The 19033-nt window shown below is 36.3% G+C and overlaps 1 protein-coding gene across 1 annotated transcript in view; it reads right to left on the bottom strand.

Moving 5' to 3' along the window:
• Positions 1 to 1165: 1165 nt before the first annotated feature.
• Positions 1166 to 19033, bottom strand: part of LOC117316980 (YTH domain-containing family protein 2-like) — a 28693-nt gene continuing 10825 nt past the window's right edge. Inside the window, exons 4-5 of the mRNA XM_033871759.1 lie at positions 12836 to 14227; positions 1166 to 2487 (exon numbers count right to left, since the gene is read on the bottom strand). Coding sequence (XP_033727650.1) covers positions 2410 to 2487; positions 12836 to 14227 — 1470 coding nt within the window. The 3' untranslated portion in view covers positions 1166 to 2409. The remainder of the gene's footprint in view (positions 2488 to 12835; positions 14228 to 19033) is intronic.

Here is a 19033-nt window from a genome sequence, read left to right on the forward strand (position 1 = left end):
CATAACTTTATGACAAGTAGCGTTTTAAAGGAATTACCTCTATTTCCCCTATTGGGCCCCGCCCCTTTAGCCCCTTTGGGGTCAGAGCCACCATTTATGCAAAATCTGTTCCCCTTCCCCCAAAGATATCTCTTGACCAAATTGGGTTCAAATCCATTCATAACTTTATGACAAGTAGCGATTTAAAGGAATTACCTTCATTTCCCCTATTTGGCCCCGCCCCTTTGGTCCCTTGGGGGGTCAGAATCACCATTTATGCAAAATCTGTTCCCCTTCCCCCAAGGATGTTTCTGACCAAATTGGTTTCAAATCCATTCGTAACTTAATTACTAGTAGTGATTTAAAGGAATTACCCCTATTTCCCTTATTGGGCCCCGCCCCTTTGGCCCCTCCGGGGTCAGAGCCACCATTTATGCAAAATCTCTTCCCCTTCCCCCAAGAATGTTTCTGACGAAATTGGGTTCAAATCCATTCACAACTTTATGACTAGTAGCGATTTAGAGGAATTACCTCTATTTCCCATATTTGGCCCGGCCCCGCCCCTTTGGCCTCTTTAAGGTCAGTCACCATTGATGCAAAATTTGTTCCCCTTTCCCCAAGGATGTTTCTGACCAAATTGGGTTCAAATCCATTCATAACTTTATGACTAGTAGCGATTTAAAGGAATTACCTCTATTTCCCCTATTGGGCCCCGCCCCGCCCCTTTGGCCCCTCGGGGGTCAGAGTCACCATTGATGCAAAATCTGTTCCCCTTCTCTCAAGGATGTTTCTGGCGAAATTTGGTCAAAATCCAATAAGAACTTTTTGACAAGTAGCGATTTGAAGCAAATGTTGACGGACGGACGGACGGACGGACTAACGGACGGACGACGGGCCATGGCATAAGCTCACCGGACCTTCGATCCAGGTGAGCTAAAAACCAAACCAAACCAAATATTTGTATTCTGTGTCTTGATAAAGGGGCGGATTGCCTCGAAAATACTACATTTTTCATGTCCACACTGTTATCACTACTTCTTTGCCCCATATATATATATACATCCACACAATAATCTGTTAATTTGCAAGGATAAAGTGTCTATTTTCTTGTTACATATACCCAATACCATTGCCGCAATTCATAGCAATATTGTGTTTATTACATCATAAAGACAAACAAATCACATCTATTTGCACAGTATGTAGCAGTTCTTTAATAGGCAACTGGACGATTTCATATCAGGAATACAGCCATACGTCCTTGTAACAACCACACAACAGTTGGAATAATTCATAAGAAAACTTAATGTTGAAATATTGATTATAAATGCATCCTTTTTTCTTGGCAATGGCATTCCAAGTCTGAAGTTTTTTTCTTCGGATTCAAACTGAAATATGCACAGAGAATTGTTTCCCTTTGAACACAAGGATTCATAACCTCCATAAGTTGTTTCCCCACATTTTTTTTGTGCAAGTTTTCGGTTACTGAGGGGAAATGCACTGTATCTGGATGTCTCTTGTTAACACTTCCCATATATTTTAAATAATCTTCCTTGAATTTGTTTCTCTCATCTGTCTTTGTAACTTGTGAATTGTCCGAGAAAACAAAATCACACCTTTATTTAAAACTCATGTCTCTCCATAAAGAGGCATCTTAAAACAGGCATTCTAGCACGAAAATTTGTCAAATGGAAGTCTATTTAATACCAAACACACCCTTCTTCAAATATTTCATGGTAAATGAAGTTTAATGCACTTGGCAACGTCTTCGATACCTATCAAGTATGAAGAACAGTCATCCCGTCTTGGGTCAAATATATCACTCGTAGGTGCATATTCTTGTGGTCCATAATAAAGATTTTGCATGTAGCAACTATGAATTTATATGAAAACACATCCATTCGTTGAAGGCCTATCACATCCTTATATGTATAAGACTAGTACATTTAACTTTTATTTTAAATCAAAAGGATGATTCTTTGGGTTAAAATCAAGAAAATCAGCACATTCGGATAGTACTGCAGAACTTAAAATATTTCAGCACAAATTCACAGTTTCCTACGAAAATTAAAATTCCATGTATGCAGAATGTTTTCATGACCCTTTGCTTCTTTTCCTGGTAGCCTGTTGTAGATTTCAATTCCCAGATTCATAATTCAAATGAAGATGTAAAACAAGACAATATAACAGAATATCAGTTTATAATAAAAAAATTTAAAATCGCAGAATTTTTGTATGAATTTTTTCTCACAGCGCATCTGGATCCTTCGACACCATATCACTACACTAGATAAGGTCCACGTGTTAAATAAACTGATAATTCCCTCACCCACTTGATAGTTATATATAAATTCAAGTTCCGTGGGGGAAGTCCCAGGTGTGGTCAGTGACCTTTGACCCTTCTAGAACTAGGGTCATCCTAGGACACGTCTACTGTCGCTGTTGCGCAGGGCGTTGCTGTTGCTGCTGCTGTTGCTGTGTTGGTGCTTGTTCCGCATCAGCTGGATCCTGAAATAATAAAAAGAGTCATTAGTCATCAGAGACAGAAGCACAACCTAGTTACTTGTTGCCTACATAATGTAGCAAGGATAGGCAACTCATCATCTGCAATCAAGATCAAGTTACTAATACAAGAATGTAAATCTATATGAATATATTTTTGCTTGTAAATGGTATCTACACAATGAGGCAAAGCATAAATTTCTTTTTCATGTTAAAGTCATGGCTATTACTTTTGAGTTAGAAGGTAAATTAACTCTTTATTCTAAGTGATTCCATTCAAACTTTTTTACTGCATGACCCTTTTAACTTAAAAACACACACACACACCCTCACACACAAAAGCAAACAAGAGGCCCATGGGGCCTGTATCGCTCACCTGGTTGGATAAGACCAAATGTCAAAATAATGTTCATATTCAATTTGTTTTATTTATCAATCTCAAACAATGCTATATATGGTTACAGTGTGGGAATCTGAACTGCTTTAAAGATTAATGAAGTCCAGACTCTCTAAGGTCTGAAAGACTCCAAGAATTGTTTTTAGAACATGCATTCATCACTTTATGACTAGTAGCGATTTAAAGGAATTACCTCCAGGGGGCCTGGCCAGAGTCAACAATTAAGCAAAATCTGACCCCCTTCTGCCGAGGATGTTTCTGGTTAAATTTTGTTCAAATCCAATCAGAACTTTTTGACTAGTAGCGATTTGAAGCAAATGTTGACGGACGACGGACGCTTCGCCATGACATAAGCCCTTCGGTCCAGGTGAGCTAAAAACCAGAGTGACAGCATTAAGCTTTCCCTCTTCTCCGAAGCTAAAAAGTGAACCATTGGTCACTTGTCAAATTACAGCTGCTACGCATACATACTGTAACATACAATGTTATCGTGATTTTTTAAACTTGGCAAATACTAAGAAACCAAATTTGTTTCAAATAAAAATGATAATTTTCTAGCTAGTGCCCATGCTAGTAAGAGTTAGAACTCTTGTTTACACCTGATTCTATTTTTAATGACCAAACTGATTACCACTTTGTTCAAATATCACAGAAGGCGAGATTTATTCGTGAAAATAAATTTTCTTATCCTTCATTCCAGCATAAATCGGCATTGGGTCTCAAGATTCATTTGAACAAACTAATCCCCTTCATCCCGGCATGCTTCAGGCTCAATATCAACTCCCTGGGACTCTTGGTTATTAAAACCTTGGGACTCTTGGTTATTAAAACCTTGGGACTCTTGGTTATGAAGAAGAAGTCGTTAAAGAATTTAGCCTTTTTGACTTCTGTGACCTTGAATGTAGATAAAGGTCATTCATTGCAACAACTTGTTAATTGGTAGCCTTTCATCCCAGTATGCTACAGGCCCAATAACTTCCTTATGCCTCTTGGTTTTTGAGAAGTCATTATAAAGATTTTAGCCTATTTGACCCTGTGACCTTAAATGTAAGTCTAGGTCATTCATTTGAACAAACTTTTTATCCTTTCATCCCAGCATGCTACAGACCTAATATTGGGTCTCTGAGCCTTTTGGTTATCAAGAAGATTTGTTTTAAGATTTTAACATATTTCACCCCTGTGACCTTGAATGAAAGTCAAGGTTATCCATTTGATCAACTTTGTAGCGCTTCATCCCAGCATGCTACAGACCTACCCCTGCGAGATGATATTCATGAGTTCATGAATGTTCATGAATCATTCATGAACTTTCAAGAATACTGTTTTTGATTCATGAAAAAATGTTCATGAATATTCATCAAATACCTCTCATGAACTCTTCATGAACTTTTATGAATAATTTTACAAATTCATTAAGATTCATGATAGTTCATCATATGTGATAATGAACTATTCATGAACTTTCATGCATAGATGATATTCATTAAAATTCATCAAAATGAATGAAATAGTAATGAATTTTGAAGAACTTTAATGAATGAGAATTTGACCTTAAAATTGAACATTTTCTTGAATAAAAAAATACCTTACATTTTAAATTGAATAACAAACTTAATATCTAAAAAGTTTTAAATTAATAAATTCCATGTCTATATTACAATTTTGATGTTGGCTTAAAGAATAAGGAAACAATAAGAAAACTTCAAATTTCCCGCCAAATTTTCCCCGCCCAAAAACTTCTAGCAGGAGAGTTCCAATACATGGCAGCCATGAGGCTTTTCTCACAGAGATGAATAACATGTTATTTTACAAATGAAGGCAAGTATTTATCTTTCATACCTGCTTCATGATCAATACAACACTACCAGGAAATGAAATATTCAACTCTGGAAATATGTCAACCTGTTTATAGGTAAGAATTAACTTAAAATCAATCACCATGCATGTGACCTAAATTTACATAGTGCACATAATATTCAAATAGCTTTGGCATTTCTTAATTGCAATAATGAAAATAAATCACTCTTATCTGAAGAATATTAAAAGGATTTTCCATCCAAATGATTGTGTAAATATACTCATTTCAAGCAGTTATGAATTTTGAAACAAGTGATGGATCCATTTGAATGCAATTTTTAATGGAAGGACTACAAGGATATTGTCAAACATGCATAGTGATACAGTTCATGACAAACTTTGATGACATTAAGTGGTAAAATGCATGCAAATTCATTTTCTAAATAAGTTCATAACTCATGAATTAATAATGAATTATCATGAGTAGAATAGTTCATGAATATTCATGAAATATGACGATTTTATGAATGAAAATCTTGATTTCAGGATTAATGAATGTTCATGAAAATATTCATGAATAAATCAAGAATATTCATGAATTTTGTTCAGTAATAATTCATGAACTATTCATGAATGTTCATGAATTATTCATAATCGTTTCACAGGGGTAATATTGGTTCTCTTGGCCTTTTGGTTATCAAGAATCAAAGGGCCAAAGGCCCATGAGAAACATCAGGGTCTGAGGTCATATAATAAGAAATTTAAAATTGGATTTTATAGTCATACAGCTACATTTGTATCAGATGAAATGTTTTAATCTGGTTATTCATATATATATGTATATATACAATGTATATGAATAACCAGATTAAGACATTTCATTTCATGTTTTCTTGAATATATATATTCTATATATATATTCAAGAAAACATGTATAACATATTTATCTGCTGACAACTTTCCAATAGCTGAGTATAGTTCTTTCCCTATTTCTTTAATGCTTGTGGAAGATTACCGATATACTTCTGAATCAGTAAAGCTGCTTGTACACTTTGGTAAAAAAAAAACTTGTCTATTAACAGTTACATATACAACCAGAGATAAAATCCAAGATGTACACAGCCTACATTTTTATTTATTTATACTATAAGATGTTAATTAGGTCTAGCAAACATCTATTTTATGACCCCTAGTAACATCGAAAATGCAAATATTTTACCTCCGATAGAAAACTGGTCGCACTGTCGGTCACGCTGTCTGATGAGACATATATGCCTACAGAGCCCTACTGTTGCCAGTACATCAGTCAAGGATCAAGGGGGGGGGGGGGGGGGGGGGGGGGGGGGGTCGGGTCAGTCAGGGCCAACATGTGCATGCCATCAAACTGTCATCCCATGCTGACAATGTTTACAAAATTAGAATGAATTCCAAAACCAATAAAAGTCAAAAATGTTATTTCCCTATATAAACTATAGTAAAGTTTAGCCCCGCCCCAGGGGCAAACTTGAGACCCCAGGGTCATGAAATTCACAATTTTGGTAAAGAACCTTCAAACCCAGCCATCTATGAAGTGTATTTGATTCTATCATATCTGAGAGTAGAGAAGAAGATTTGTGAAATTTCAGTCAATTTGGCCCTTTTTAGCCCTGTCCATCAGCCCCTGGGGGTCAGTCAGGGCCAACAGGTGCATGCCATCAAACTGTCATCCTATGCTGACAATGTTTACAAAATTAGAATGAATTCCAATAGAAATAAAACAAATTAAAGTCAAAAATGTGATTTCCCTATATAAACTATAGTAAAGTTTAGCCCCGCCCCAGGGGCAAACTTGAGACCCCAGGGTCATGAAATTCACAATTTTGGTAAAGAACTTTCAAACCCAGCCATCTATGAAGTGTATTTGATTCTATCATATCTGAGAGTAGAGAAGAAGATTTGTGAAATTTCTGTCAATTTGGCCCTTTTTAGCCCCGCCCATCAGCCCCTGGGGGTCAGTCAGGGCCAACATGTGCATGCCATCAAACTGTCATCCCATGCTGACAATGTTTACAAAATTAGAATGAATTCCAATAGAAATAAAACAAATTAAAGTCAAAAATGTGATTTCCCTATATAAACTACAGTAAAGTTTAGCCCCTCCACTACGGACGACGGACGACGACGGACAAAAGGGGATTAGAATAGGTCACTTGAGACTTTGTCTCAGGTGACCTAAAAATCATCATGAATAACGGCAATGTAGTTTGTTATAACTTGCCTTCAATTCCTGTTGATATGTCTTGCGTATTCTAGCGACATACAAATAATTATGAAACTGCGTACGGTCGCTGGTTTAGTTACATTAGACATAACCGCCATTTTGGCTGTAAAGCTATTTATAGAATTGTAAACATTTGACTACGTAAACACGGCTGGTTTTAGGCTTTTATGTAATGTTCCTACATATGAAATCCGGATAAATATATGAGTCGAAGACATGTGGATAGTTTCTCAGTGAGCCCATGTAAATTTGCACGATGTTCAAACTGATTTTTTTACTTTTGTTTTCAAGGCAGGATTGAGACAGAACTACGTAATCCTACGCCAACAAAATTGCATATTGTTTATATTTATAATCTAAATTAGTCTAGATCACCAACCATTTATAATCTAAAATAGTCTAGAACATATTTCATTTTAAATAAGTGCAGTAAACACGGGAACCATCAGTTAAATCGTGTCAATAATTGCTGTCAAAATAGGAATTATATCAAATAGCTAAAATCTTTGTAGTAGCGCATACTACAAAGATTTTAGCTATTTGACCCATGTGACCTTGAATGAAGGTCAAGGTCATCTATTTGAACAAACTTGGTAGCCCTTCATCCCAGCATTCTACAGACCTATTATCAGTCTCTACGATGGACGATGCAGGACACCGCACAAAAGACATTCGCGATAGGTCAACCGAGACTTCATCTCAGGTCACCTAAAAGGGAAGAATATAATGGCAGAAAACAGGAAGACCGTTTTGATAAGTGTGCAATCCAGTGAAGGCTATAGTTGGTCATAATTATTTTTAAGAATGTGATTAACTATGAAAAAGCTGTGGTTGCATTTACCTCCAGTTGAAAAATGCACAATTACTATTCAATTGAATTTGCACAACTATGGACCAAGGGGGAACCCAGCAGTTTAGTTCGAGAAAAAATCCCTCAGTACTGATCATGAAAAAGCGATAATGAACTTCAATAGTCGAAAGGTAACTGTATAACATCCATCTTATTTTCAAATCAGACTCAATACTAAATGGGCAGGGACCGAGGGGAACCCACATATGAAGTTTTGAGAAAGATCTTTCCAGTACTTCTCCAGAAATTGCGATAACAAGAATTGAGGGACCATGAACAACAGGCAAAATGGAGTGTGAACTGGGCACATAAATTAAACATGTTTGTACAATTGCCCAGATATTGCTTTCTCCCAACATCTCGACTTTCATATTTGATTTCCATTAGGAATTTACCAGAAAGACTGCACAGTAGTGTATGCTAAAACATATCAAAATAACAAATTTGTAATTAAAAACTCTTGATTTTCCAAGTTTGTAAATCAAATTTTCAATGTGTGAAAAATAGATCACTGGTGGTAATACAAAGGATACTAGAGCTGAAACGAATAGCAGATTTTGGCATTCGAATATTCGGTAGTGGACAGTCGATACTAAAGAAAATGTAATTATTTCTGATTTACTAAGCTTGATAGACGTCTGAAAAGCTTTAAATAATTATAAGTAACAGTGATATAAATATACAACTGAAGAATGGCCAGAACCAAGTCGGAAGCTCACTTTAATTATCGTAAAAAAATCACCAAGTTTGCCTATTGACGACAACGTAAACATGGCTGGCCTACCTGATTGACGAGCTTGTGTCTGTCATATTGTCAATGTCAAGAGAAGGAATATTTGCATTATAAGACCAATAAATAATAAAAAAATTAACGTTCACTACATTGGGTCTGTATGTAAAATAACATGAAATAAAACGACCGCGAACTGTCCACATGGTAAATTTTCCTCTGTTGGTTGAGCACTTGTAACCGGGAATGCTGCTATTGTTTCAAAGCGTTTTATTGACACGACGTAATGCATATGGCGCACCACATGGTTGACAGTACTGTACACAGTACGGATATGAAAGATAGCAGCACTGTACCTTATTTACGATGTCATGTCAGAAAAATGTTTATATCTTTTCATTTACACATTTTGGAACCTATTCATGTCAAAATAGTTATATACATGTATTTTTATGTTAAACTTAATGCTGGATTGGAACGGAAATCTGACGTTTGAACACGTTTTCAATGAGTTTGGCCCAGAGATGATTTGCTATGTTGGATGTATAGTACCTTTGTACCTTTCTGCTTAAGAATTATTGGAATTTAGCTGGAAATGCTCCCAAACTCAAATGGAACGTTTTTACATGTTTCAGATCAAAGGAGTAAGGGAAGTAAATATCGTACCGAATATTCGAATACGATTCCACTATTCGAATATTCGGGGAATTCATTCGTGAACATTCGAACATTCGTTTCAGCTCTAAAGGATACCCACTACATCACCTTACACTTGAACAATCCTCAACAAACGCTATTTAATTGGCTCCATCACATTTTCCTATCAGAATTTCAGCCATTCAGATTGAAGGTAATATGCTTAATAGAAGATGCATATCAACATCATTGGTTGCTGGTAATCTTGAACATATTTTAGAAATTTAATAACTGGATTAAACCATTTCAAAGAATCTGCACATCATCATAGGTGTTGCCATATTGTTATACTGTATATTGTTTAATGTATTTTTCTATTTAATTACCCCTTCTAAACACAAGAGTTTTTATTTTGAAATGTTGATTGGTTTCTATTTATAGCGACAGCAAACAATTTTATTTTCGGAAACATAATTTTGTCCAATTCGAACAGGTTCATCAATATTTATTTTAGTTCGAACTGACTGCATGTTAATTGTAAATGTACATTTTGCAACACCTTTTCACAAATCTATGATTACCTAAGAAATAGAAGGGCCAAGCCTTTTTTATATATAGTGATATATTGAGACATATCCTACAGTATATATATAGCTTGATGGAAACTTTGGGTGACTATTGAGGCCAAAAAAAGCTATCACAATATATAACATATAGTATTGCGATACTATCACGATATCTAGGAAATTGGGAACAAACAAAAAAACAGATTTCAGGAAGGAAACCAGATTTGTTGTTGTAGATAAAATCTGCACGCTACTTATCCAGTTGCTGTTTGCAATTGTCTAATATTGATGAGACAGGGAGATAAATTCTACTTCTTAAACAGATTATACACATGCATCTACAATGTATAAGAATTATTGCTGCTAAGTTTAGTTGAAATCCCAATTGCATCTATGACAATGCAAAGACTCGTAGCAATGGGAAACCATAATCCCCCAAAAGCTTCCCATAGTTCCAAAGATCATGGTCTCTATGGCAAAAAAAACCCTGATGCAGTTGTATTTATATTATTACAGTCCCTAAAAAAACCACTACAAACTAATTTTCAAGAAATCAAACAATATCTAAATTTTGACCAATCCGAAACTTCATGTAGTTACTATGACAGCCAAACCCATACAGTTGAATTTTCAGTCCCCTATAACACTCCTATATACATTTTAATGAAAATTTGACAATATTTAAATTTTGACCAATCAAAAGAAGCCTCTGTGTGGTTACTATGGCAGTGAAACACATTCGGTTGAATTTGCAATCCCCTATTGGCTATTATAACAAATAAACCAATTTTCATTGAAATTGAACAATGTAAATTTTGACCAAAATTTTGACCAATTAGAGGCTAAGAAATGGTGGCTATTTTGTTTTTCCAAATATAAACACTGCCATGGTTTTAGCAGTGCCATACTACACCTACATACTAAATTTCATTGAAATCGAACAATTTCTAAATTTTTACCAATCAGAAGTAATTTCTTTGGTGCCCATTTTGGTTTTAGTTTCAATTTTTTTGTACAAAATTAACCATTCGTCCCACAAAGTTGTATTGAATTCTATTGAATAGTAAAAGAGTTATAGCGAATTAGTTTTTTAGCCAATCAGAGACTGTGGTGGCCATCTTGGCTGACCGAGATTACGCACATCTACAACATAATAAGGATTACTGCCAGCAAGTTTTGTTGAAATCCCCTCAGTAGTAGTAAGGAGTAGCCAGCAGATTGTTGTGTCTACAGACTGAGAAAAGGACAGACCTAGATGCAAGGCAATTAGAAAACAGATAATTTGTATTCAGTAACTCTCTGTAATAAATTGTCTCTAAATTTGCCCAATTTAAAAGAATTGTTTATTGGAAGACATATACCTTTTCAGAGATTTCTAAAACAAGAAAAGGTACACTTATTTGTGCAATTTCCCATGCTCTTAGCATGCTGATCAATCATTTGACGTTTGCCATCTACATGTATTAAGCAAAGAAGAAAAAAAATCTGTTTCCTTCCTCCTTGACAAAACAAGAATTCCACGAAAGTGGATGTGTTGCCTGTGCAGCAAGCTAGGAGATGAATTTTAAACAAGCAAGCACTTCCTGTAGGAAAGTAATGCATCAAGTTTGTGTTTGATTGGCCCAATTAAAGGATCTCAAGTTATCGCAAGCAAACATATTTTCTATTGATAGTAACAATGACCTTCGACCTTTGAACCTGAAAAGCAATCTACGCAAGCACTTTTGGTAAGGATGCACTGTATGAAGTTCGAGTCTGATTGGCTAAGGAAAACTCGAGTTATCACATGGAAATCTTCTATTTAAAGTAACAGTGTCCTTGACCTTTAAACCTGAAAAGCAATCCAAGGCAAACAGTTTTGATAAGGAAGCACTTACAAAGTTTGAGTTTGATAAGCCAAAGGGAACTCAAGTTTTTGCATGGAAACCAATTCTGTATTAATAGTAACAGTGACCTTGACTTTTGAACCCGAAAAGCAATCTAAGCTAGCACTTTTTGCAAGGAAGCACTGTATGAAGTTTGAGCCTGATTGGCTTAACTATAAGGAAAACTCTAAAACTTATCTCATTGAAAAAAACTTTCTATTCTTTAGTAACAGTGTGTGACGACGTAGACATAGTGATACCTATAGCTATATGTCGTCTTTTTCAGGCGACACGAAAATAGGGTTGGTATGAATTAGCTAACAATTGTTGTTTTTTTTATTATTACAAATCTTTTTTTGTGCTGCAACAGATTCATCTAGTGTTGTATATATATTACTGTTTATCTGAATAAAAGATCTCTGGTTAATAGATTGCCTGCTTCTATTGAATTGAATTGAGATTTTATTAGACATTAAAACTTTTAATCATGACATGCTTCCCAACAGTATACCTTGTACCAGGTACATGAATGTAGTTTAAAATGCAGTTCTTTTAAAAGAAATTGGGGAAGTGTCATCTAGCTATATATAGTTTTCTGGACTTCATTCCTGACAAGAGGCCCAGAAAGTCTACATTGTTGTTCACCTGAATATTTCAGAAATTATGGCAAAATACTCCATCTTCGTATATTATATTTCAAATATTTTCCTACATTTGAACTGCCTTTCCCAACAATGGTTCAAACTAACAAATCATGTCATTCTTGAAAAAGAGATTTGAAAATTTTTCACTTTTGCTATATTTCCCCTATTGGGCCCGCTTTTCACATCTAATTTGCCCAAGAGCCTCGCATTCTTTCATGTAACATACAACATTAGATCTCATTTGCTCAATAACACGACCCAACCAACTTTCATTAAAAACATTTAGTTGTTCCCAATTCAGGACCCTTCAGCCAGGTGCGCTAAAAATAATAACATTAGCTATAGGGCTCCTTATTATCAATGCATCAGATTGGTGTAGATCTGAATCTTAAATTGACAGGTAGTTACTTGACAATTATTCCATCGACTTTTGCCAGATTCTATAGATTACATTTAGTACAAATACACAGTTAACTTATCTCTGATCTAACCATTCAATATACTATAATTTTGAACAAATATAAAGCAACTTTCACTTTCTGCTGTGATGACACTAGTTACTAGTACAAATTTATGAATTGGAAAACAGGACTGGAATCTCAATTTCACCTCTTCCTCTTGGCGTTTCTCGTAGTGACCAAAGTCATCAAATATGGAAGTTGTGTGACGGTAGGAGTGAATGAGCTTCAACACCTGCTTTCCTTTCTCTGGCGGCACTTCCTGTGTATCACGCGAGTTCGTGACAGGCTTGTTTTCATTGTTCTCCAGACGAATGTGCCTAAGTTGGCTGTTGGGAACGTCCTTCACATATATCCATTTGACCTCAAACTGACCTTTCCACTTGTCCTGGGCCCAAACCCCCGCACTACGATTGTAGTCCAGCGTCGACATCATCTGTGCCATCCCACAGAAATGTCCACTACCATTCACACTATAGAAAAGGTAGATGGGTCCCTTCGATTCACGCTCCTTGTATGCACCATCCAGTCTCTTATTACCATGCTCCGTACTACACCAAATGCTGTACTTGATAGAGCGATGAATATCGTCCTCAGAGTAGCTCTTGATGACAAAGAATCTGGCTCCTCGTGGGTTCATATTGAAATCCTTGGGGTTGTATTGGTTGGCAGAGCGCAGTTTTTCTAACACAGGGTGAGCAGTGGCCCCTTGTTGGGGGTTTGAAATTGAAGCTAGTCCAGAATTTCCAGCGCCTGAAGATTGATTTGCATTGCCTGAATTGGAACTAGAATTATACGAGTTCATGCCAGACCTACGTGGCACATTCCATGTTCGTCCCTGTCCATTGCCTTGCTTGTTTCCTCCATTGTTGCGGGTGTCCCAGGTTCCAATGTCCATGTTTTGCTTGTTGTTAGGATTCATAGGGGCCCTGGGAATAGTCCTATGTTTCAGTTGGGGCTGTGGACGAGCAGGCTGACTGGCGATGGCTGCCCACGAAGCTTTTTTAGGAGCCTGCGATGTCACAGGCACATGTTGAACAGGTCCTGCAGAAACTGGTGCTCCACTCATGTCCCCTTGTATATGACCTTGGTCATTTACAGTCACACCATGAGCATCCACCTGTTTATCACTGATATTCATGCCTTTCAGTCCCTGCTCTACCCCAGCCATGTTAGGGTCACGTTCAAATTCACCACCGTTGATTGTGTAGGGATCTGCTGGAATCATGTTTTCTGTTCGGTAGTAATCATCTGGGTAGCCCCTGGCATCCTTCCTCGCCTGTCCCGCTGCGTTACCCCAATAGTCACTCCCAGAATAATCAGTCCACCCGAATTGAGGATAACCAAATCCTGCACTACTGAACATTCCATTGTAATCGTAACTTCCAATTGAGAACATAGTGGCATCACCTCCATTGGACCATGCTCCACCCTCATTTAGTCCTTGTCCCAAATACGGGAAAGACATAGAAGGATTATAATAACTTGGCATGAAGGTATCGGAAACTCCAGGGCTTGACATTGGTCCGGCACTATACCCAGCCTGTGAAATAAACATTCTTTATTATACAAATGATGATCAAATACATACATCAAATTTAGACAAAATATGAATTCATTCTTGTATTTCAAATACTTTTGTAATGTTTCAGGACTGTGTCCTTTTATCAATATATATTAAATCCATTGTTTACTTTGTTTTCTACCACAATAGTAGGGTGTTATTCAACTCCCAAGGCATGAAATAATCATTACAACTGTTGAATAACTTTCAGTTTATACCACACGTGGAATAAACCCTAAACGCAATTTGATTGGTTGACACCGACATTTGACCCGAACTGCAATTGTTATTAACGTCATCAATAATCGAATGAGTCACATCACCAGTCCCGGCCGTCACTTGTACACCTTATTTGCATACCCGAAATTAGACTAGACCACATTCCCCTTTGATTCAAGTCAATATCATTGTGGTAGTAACAGGTCACACGACTCATGATTTTTGGATATGAAATATATTTCACACTGAAAAGGTAATTTTTAAAGTTAATTTTACTTTAAAAAAAAAACTTACTCGAGTGAAATAAATCCCTTATCCAACAATGCAACCACGCGTTGTGTAACCTCCATGGATTATATTAGTGATTTTTAAGGGTATTGGCTCAAGAGGCCTAATGGGCCTGTATTGCTCACAACTTCGAAGTTGATCTAGGTCATTTCTACAGATACTATGTTGTTAACTAGTCTACACATATACTTAATCTAAATCAGAGTGGGCAGGTGAGCTAAAAATGCATGCATTGATTGACCGAAATTTGGCTCTATATTCCTTTTAAAAAGCCTCTCATGACACATAAATTTTGACAAAATTAAAAATGTGTTAAATATAACCTTATATTTTTTATGATATAATATGAGAATCAATACTTTAGTTTTTCATTTAACAGCAATTAAAACCAGGAAAATACCAGGGATTAATCCAGAATTTAGGGGAAACTATCCTTTTTGGACCATAGGGGAAAACTCAGTTCTGAAAAAGGGGAAATTTAAACATCACAAAGTTTCAGTTTTTTGCTTTTAAAACACATTTTCCAAGTAAAAACAGCAAATGGTTAATTAGGAAAGCAAAGCTGGAGTATTTGTGAATATTATTGCCATAAAAATGAGGGAAAATACAATATTTCAGTGAATTAACAGTGTTCCCACACGCGCAGGATCCTGCGTGAATCACGTCATTTGAACTTTAATCACGCAAAGAAAACATGGACAGTGCGGGCATTCACACGAAAAAACTGGTAGAATTATTATTGCAAAAATCTCCTTAAATAACAAGGACTGGTGATTGAACTCTTACTCAATAAAATTCAATGTAAATCTAAACTTTATGGGTCTCACATCGTAATCAGTTCCGAATTTTAGGCCTCGTTACTACCACGCTTAGACTTCTGTCTGATACATACTCTTTACGTAAGTTCAAAACGCTTTCGGGACACTGATTTGATCCACTTAAGTTTACATATTTACCCACTAGACCGCCTTATGCAAGCATTTGCTACCACGTAGCACTTGGCATTGTGCAAAATATTTCCGTTCACAAAATAAATTTTTTAAGTTTGAAATATTGATCAGTAAACTAGTGTCTATATTTAAAATTGTTCTTAACTTAAAACGGCGAATTTAGTTCACGAGTAGACTGAGGTCATATTGGTTGTTATCGGTCATATGCGGCATTTAGGCACTCCCTGCGCATGCTCGCAGAATAAAACCAAACATGGCGTCTAAGCAACAGCAGACGCTCTACAAAATGTGGAGATCGGACGAAACCCAAACAGCTGCAGTAAAGCCTAAAGAAACGTCTGACGATTCTAAGGGTTCATCGTCTAAGAGTAGCGATGATACACAGACATTGCCAACTGCTGTCAACAAGTGGAAAAAATGTAACGAGCTGGCTTGAGGAATTCCCATGGCTTAGATGTACAGAGGGGGTAATGTTTTATACTTTGTGCGAGAAAACTAAAACTTGTGGATGGATGCACAAACTTTCAAAGATCAGTGTTGCCAATGTTGAAAATAGAATGCATATCTGTTACCAGTCAATATTGCAATGTTATAGTGAAGACAAAGTTGTCCAGGAAGCTTGCCAAAAATTTATAAATTAGACTAACATGTCACCTGCCAATAAATAAAAACATCAATAACATGAATATGCTGGATTCGTTAAAAGCTGTACCCCAAATAAATTTGCTGTACCCCACTTTTTGATGGACATAGGGTGCAAAAACCCCAGTTTAAAAAAATCAGTGGGAACACTGATTAAACAGAAGTTTGAGGGGGAAAATGAAACAAAATCCTGAGGGGAAACTACCGATAAACGGTAGAAAAAAATCCCTAGATTGATCCAGGACTACCCACTGATTTCAGGGAATTGCTAATATGGGGCTCCATTCTATGACCAGAGGGATCTTGGCGCCCACCATTAAATGATCTTTATAGGTTCCATGTCAGATTGATCTTCTCTCTATTTTCCCTTCCTCTTACTAATCTGTGTAAATTGAGAAACAATCCCTCCAGTACTTTTCAAACAAGGGGAACCTATACAGTGCATTCCACTTAATCGGGTAACGCTTAATCGGGTATTTCTTTTAATTGGGTAAAATTTCAAAAACCAAAACCATTTTCTCTTAAATCATGTTAAAAAAATTCGTTTAATTGGGTTGGAAAAGTCGTATTTTTCGGTTATTCGAATAGAACAATCGGGACAAAAAATAGAAATGCTCCGATTTTCACGAAAGTCATCGCGTATTTCTTTAAGTTTTAGACATTTATCAACAAATAGTGTAATTTTGATGGTTCAAATGTCAAAAAACAGTTAAATATTACCTTAAACGGTAATGTTATGTCGGGGTTTTGTCATGTTCAGAACTGTGTTGTTGTTGATTCTGCCTCGTGTGGTTTTTCCCCCAAGAGGAAGTCGACTAAGAATTGTGGGTAAAATTAAATGTTATTTTTAGAGTCAGCAGCAGGCAAAACGTAATGGGGTTTTAAAAGCATAATTAAGCGACTAGACAATTAAACTTTTACGTCTGGGATGTAAAATCTTCGAAGCAAAAACCAAAACAATAGGTTTTTACCTGGGTCTGATATTGCTACAGATCGATTGATATCACCGCTTACTGTATGTGGCGAATCCAAAGTGAGGGGTTCGCCACGGGGAAATGTGACGACACCGATACACAGGTGAGTTAAAAATCAGTAGCGAGCAGTAAAAGGACAGACGCCCGACGTTAGCTCATAATTCCTATTCAGGTTAGGATTAGAACTGGTTAATAAAAAACATTAGATTGGATTTCGTGTTGTTTTATCAGTGACTGCCAGTGTCAAGTTCGTATAAATTTATACCACAGGAAACGACCTAAATAAACTCGGTTTCTCCGATCTCTGTGCTTTGGTAATTGGAAATAATATGGAATATTTTAAACTTCAAAGCGAACATAAGAATGTCTCTATGATAAACATAAATGATTTTAGATGTAATTGTCGGCGAGTCCTTAGATTGTATGTCAAATTAGGAACACACGGATGAAACAGGGATGTATGACCCCCCGATTTGAGGTGCTACGATTGTACTGTGCCGCGAATAAGAAAATCATTAAGGTTTTGTTATTTTAATACACACATTTTTATACAATTAGTAATAGTAATCTGACAATTTGACATCAGTAAAAGCACAAACAAAAACACCGTTTATTAACAATAATAACGCAAATATTTTCATCCAAAATCGACCCAAGTCTGACTACCATTACGGACCAAATCCAAGATGGCGACATGCATTTCGGCTTATCGGGTAAGTCGGTTAATCGGGTAAAAAGTCCCCGCAAATAGGCAACCCGATTAAGCGGAATGCACTGTATATGAAATTTGAGATTTAGCAATAATGTCTGTTGTTGGCCATGTTGTTTTCAGATTGGTCCCAAAATGCAATACTAGGGATCAAGGGGAACCTACATATGAAATTTGAGAAAGATTCCTTCAGTACCTTCTGTAATATAGCAATAACAAACATCAATTGTCAAAATCTAAGATGGCTGCCTGTTGGTCATGTTGTTTTCCCCGAGTCGACTTGTCCCAAATGCAATGTGCATAACAAGAGAAGGGGAAACCTAAATATGAAATTTGGAAAAGATCCCTTCAGTACCTTCTGTAAAATAGCGATACAAAAACCAATGAAATAGCGATAACAAACATCAATTGCCAAAATCAAAGATGGCTGCCTGTCGGCCATGTTGTTTTCCGATTGGTCTCAAAATGCAATATGCATAATTAGGCACCAAGGGACCCCTACATATGAAATTTGAGAAAGTACTTTGAGAAATAGCGATAACAAGAACTGTTTACGGACGGACGGACGCAGGGCGATTTGATGATGGTGGGCTAAAAACTGACAAACCGGTTTGTCCGCATAATAGAACAGGCCCTTTGTAAACTTCAGATGCCATCTTATATTACCTAAAGCGTCTAGATGACAAGGATTTCCCGGAAGAAGTGTATTAACTGAAACATTGAATGGTCAAGAAGATCCGGAATTTTGAATTATTTTTTCGGAATAAAATGAAGAAAAAAAAACAAAAAAAACCAAAACAAACAAAAAGGGTCAGCTGGTTTAAACAGGGTCGGTCAGGAAAGTTTTTTTTTTTCTTGGCCTAAATTTATTAAATGTTGGTAAAACTATCAAATTTCAACACCAAAATTGAACTGAATAAAATCACAAAATGTGAAAATAGCAATTAAAAGATAATTTAAATAATGATTTTGTTGAATTTTCCTTTTTTCAGAGAAAGGTCAT

Source organism: Pecten maximus, chromosome 18 (assembly GCF_902652985.1).
Source record: "Pecten maximus chromosome 18, xPecMax1.1, whole genome shotgun sequence".
In the NCBI taxonomy this organism is placed as follows: domain Eukaryota; kingdom Metazoa; phylum Mollusca; class Bivalvia; order Pectinida; family Pectinidae; genus Pecten; species Pecten maximus.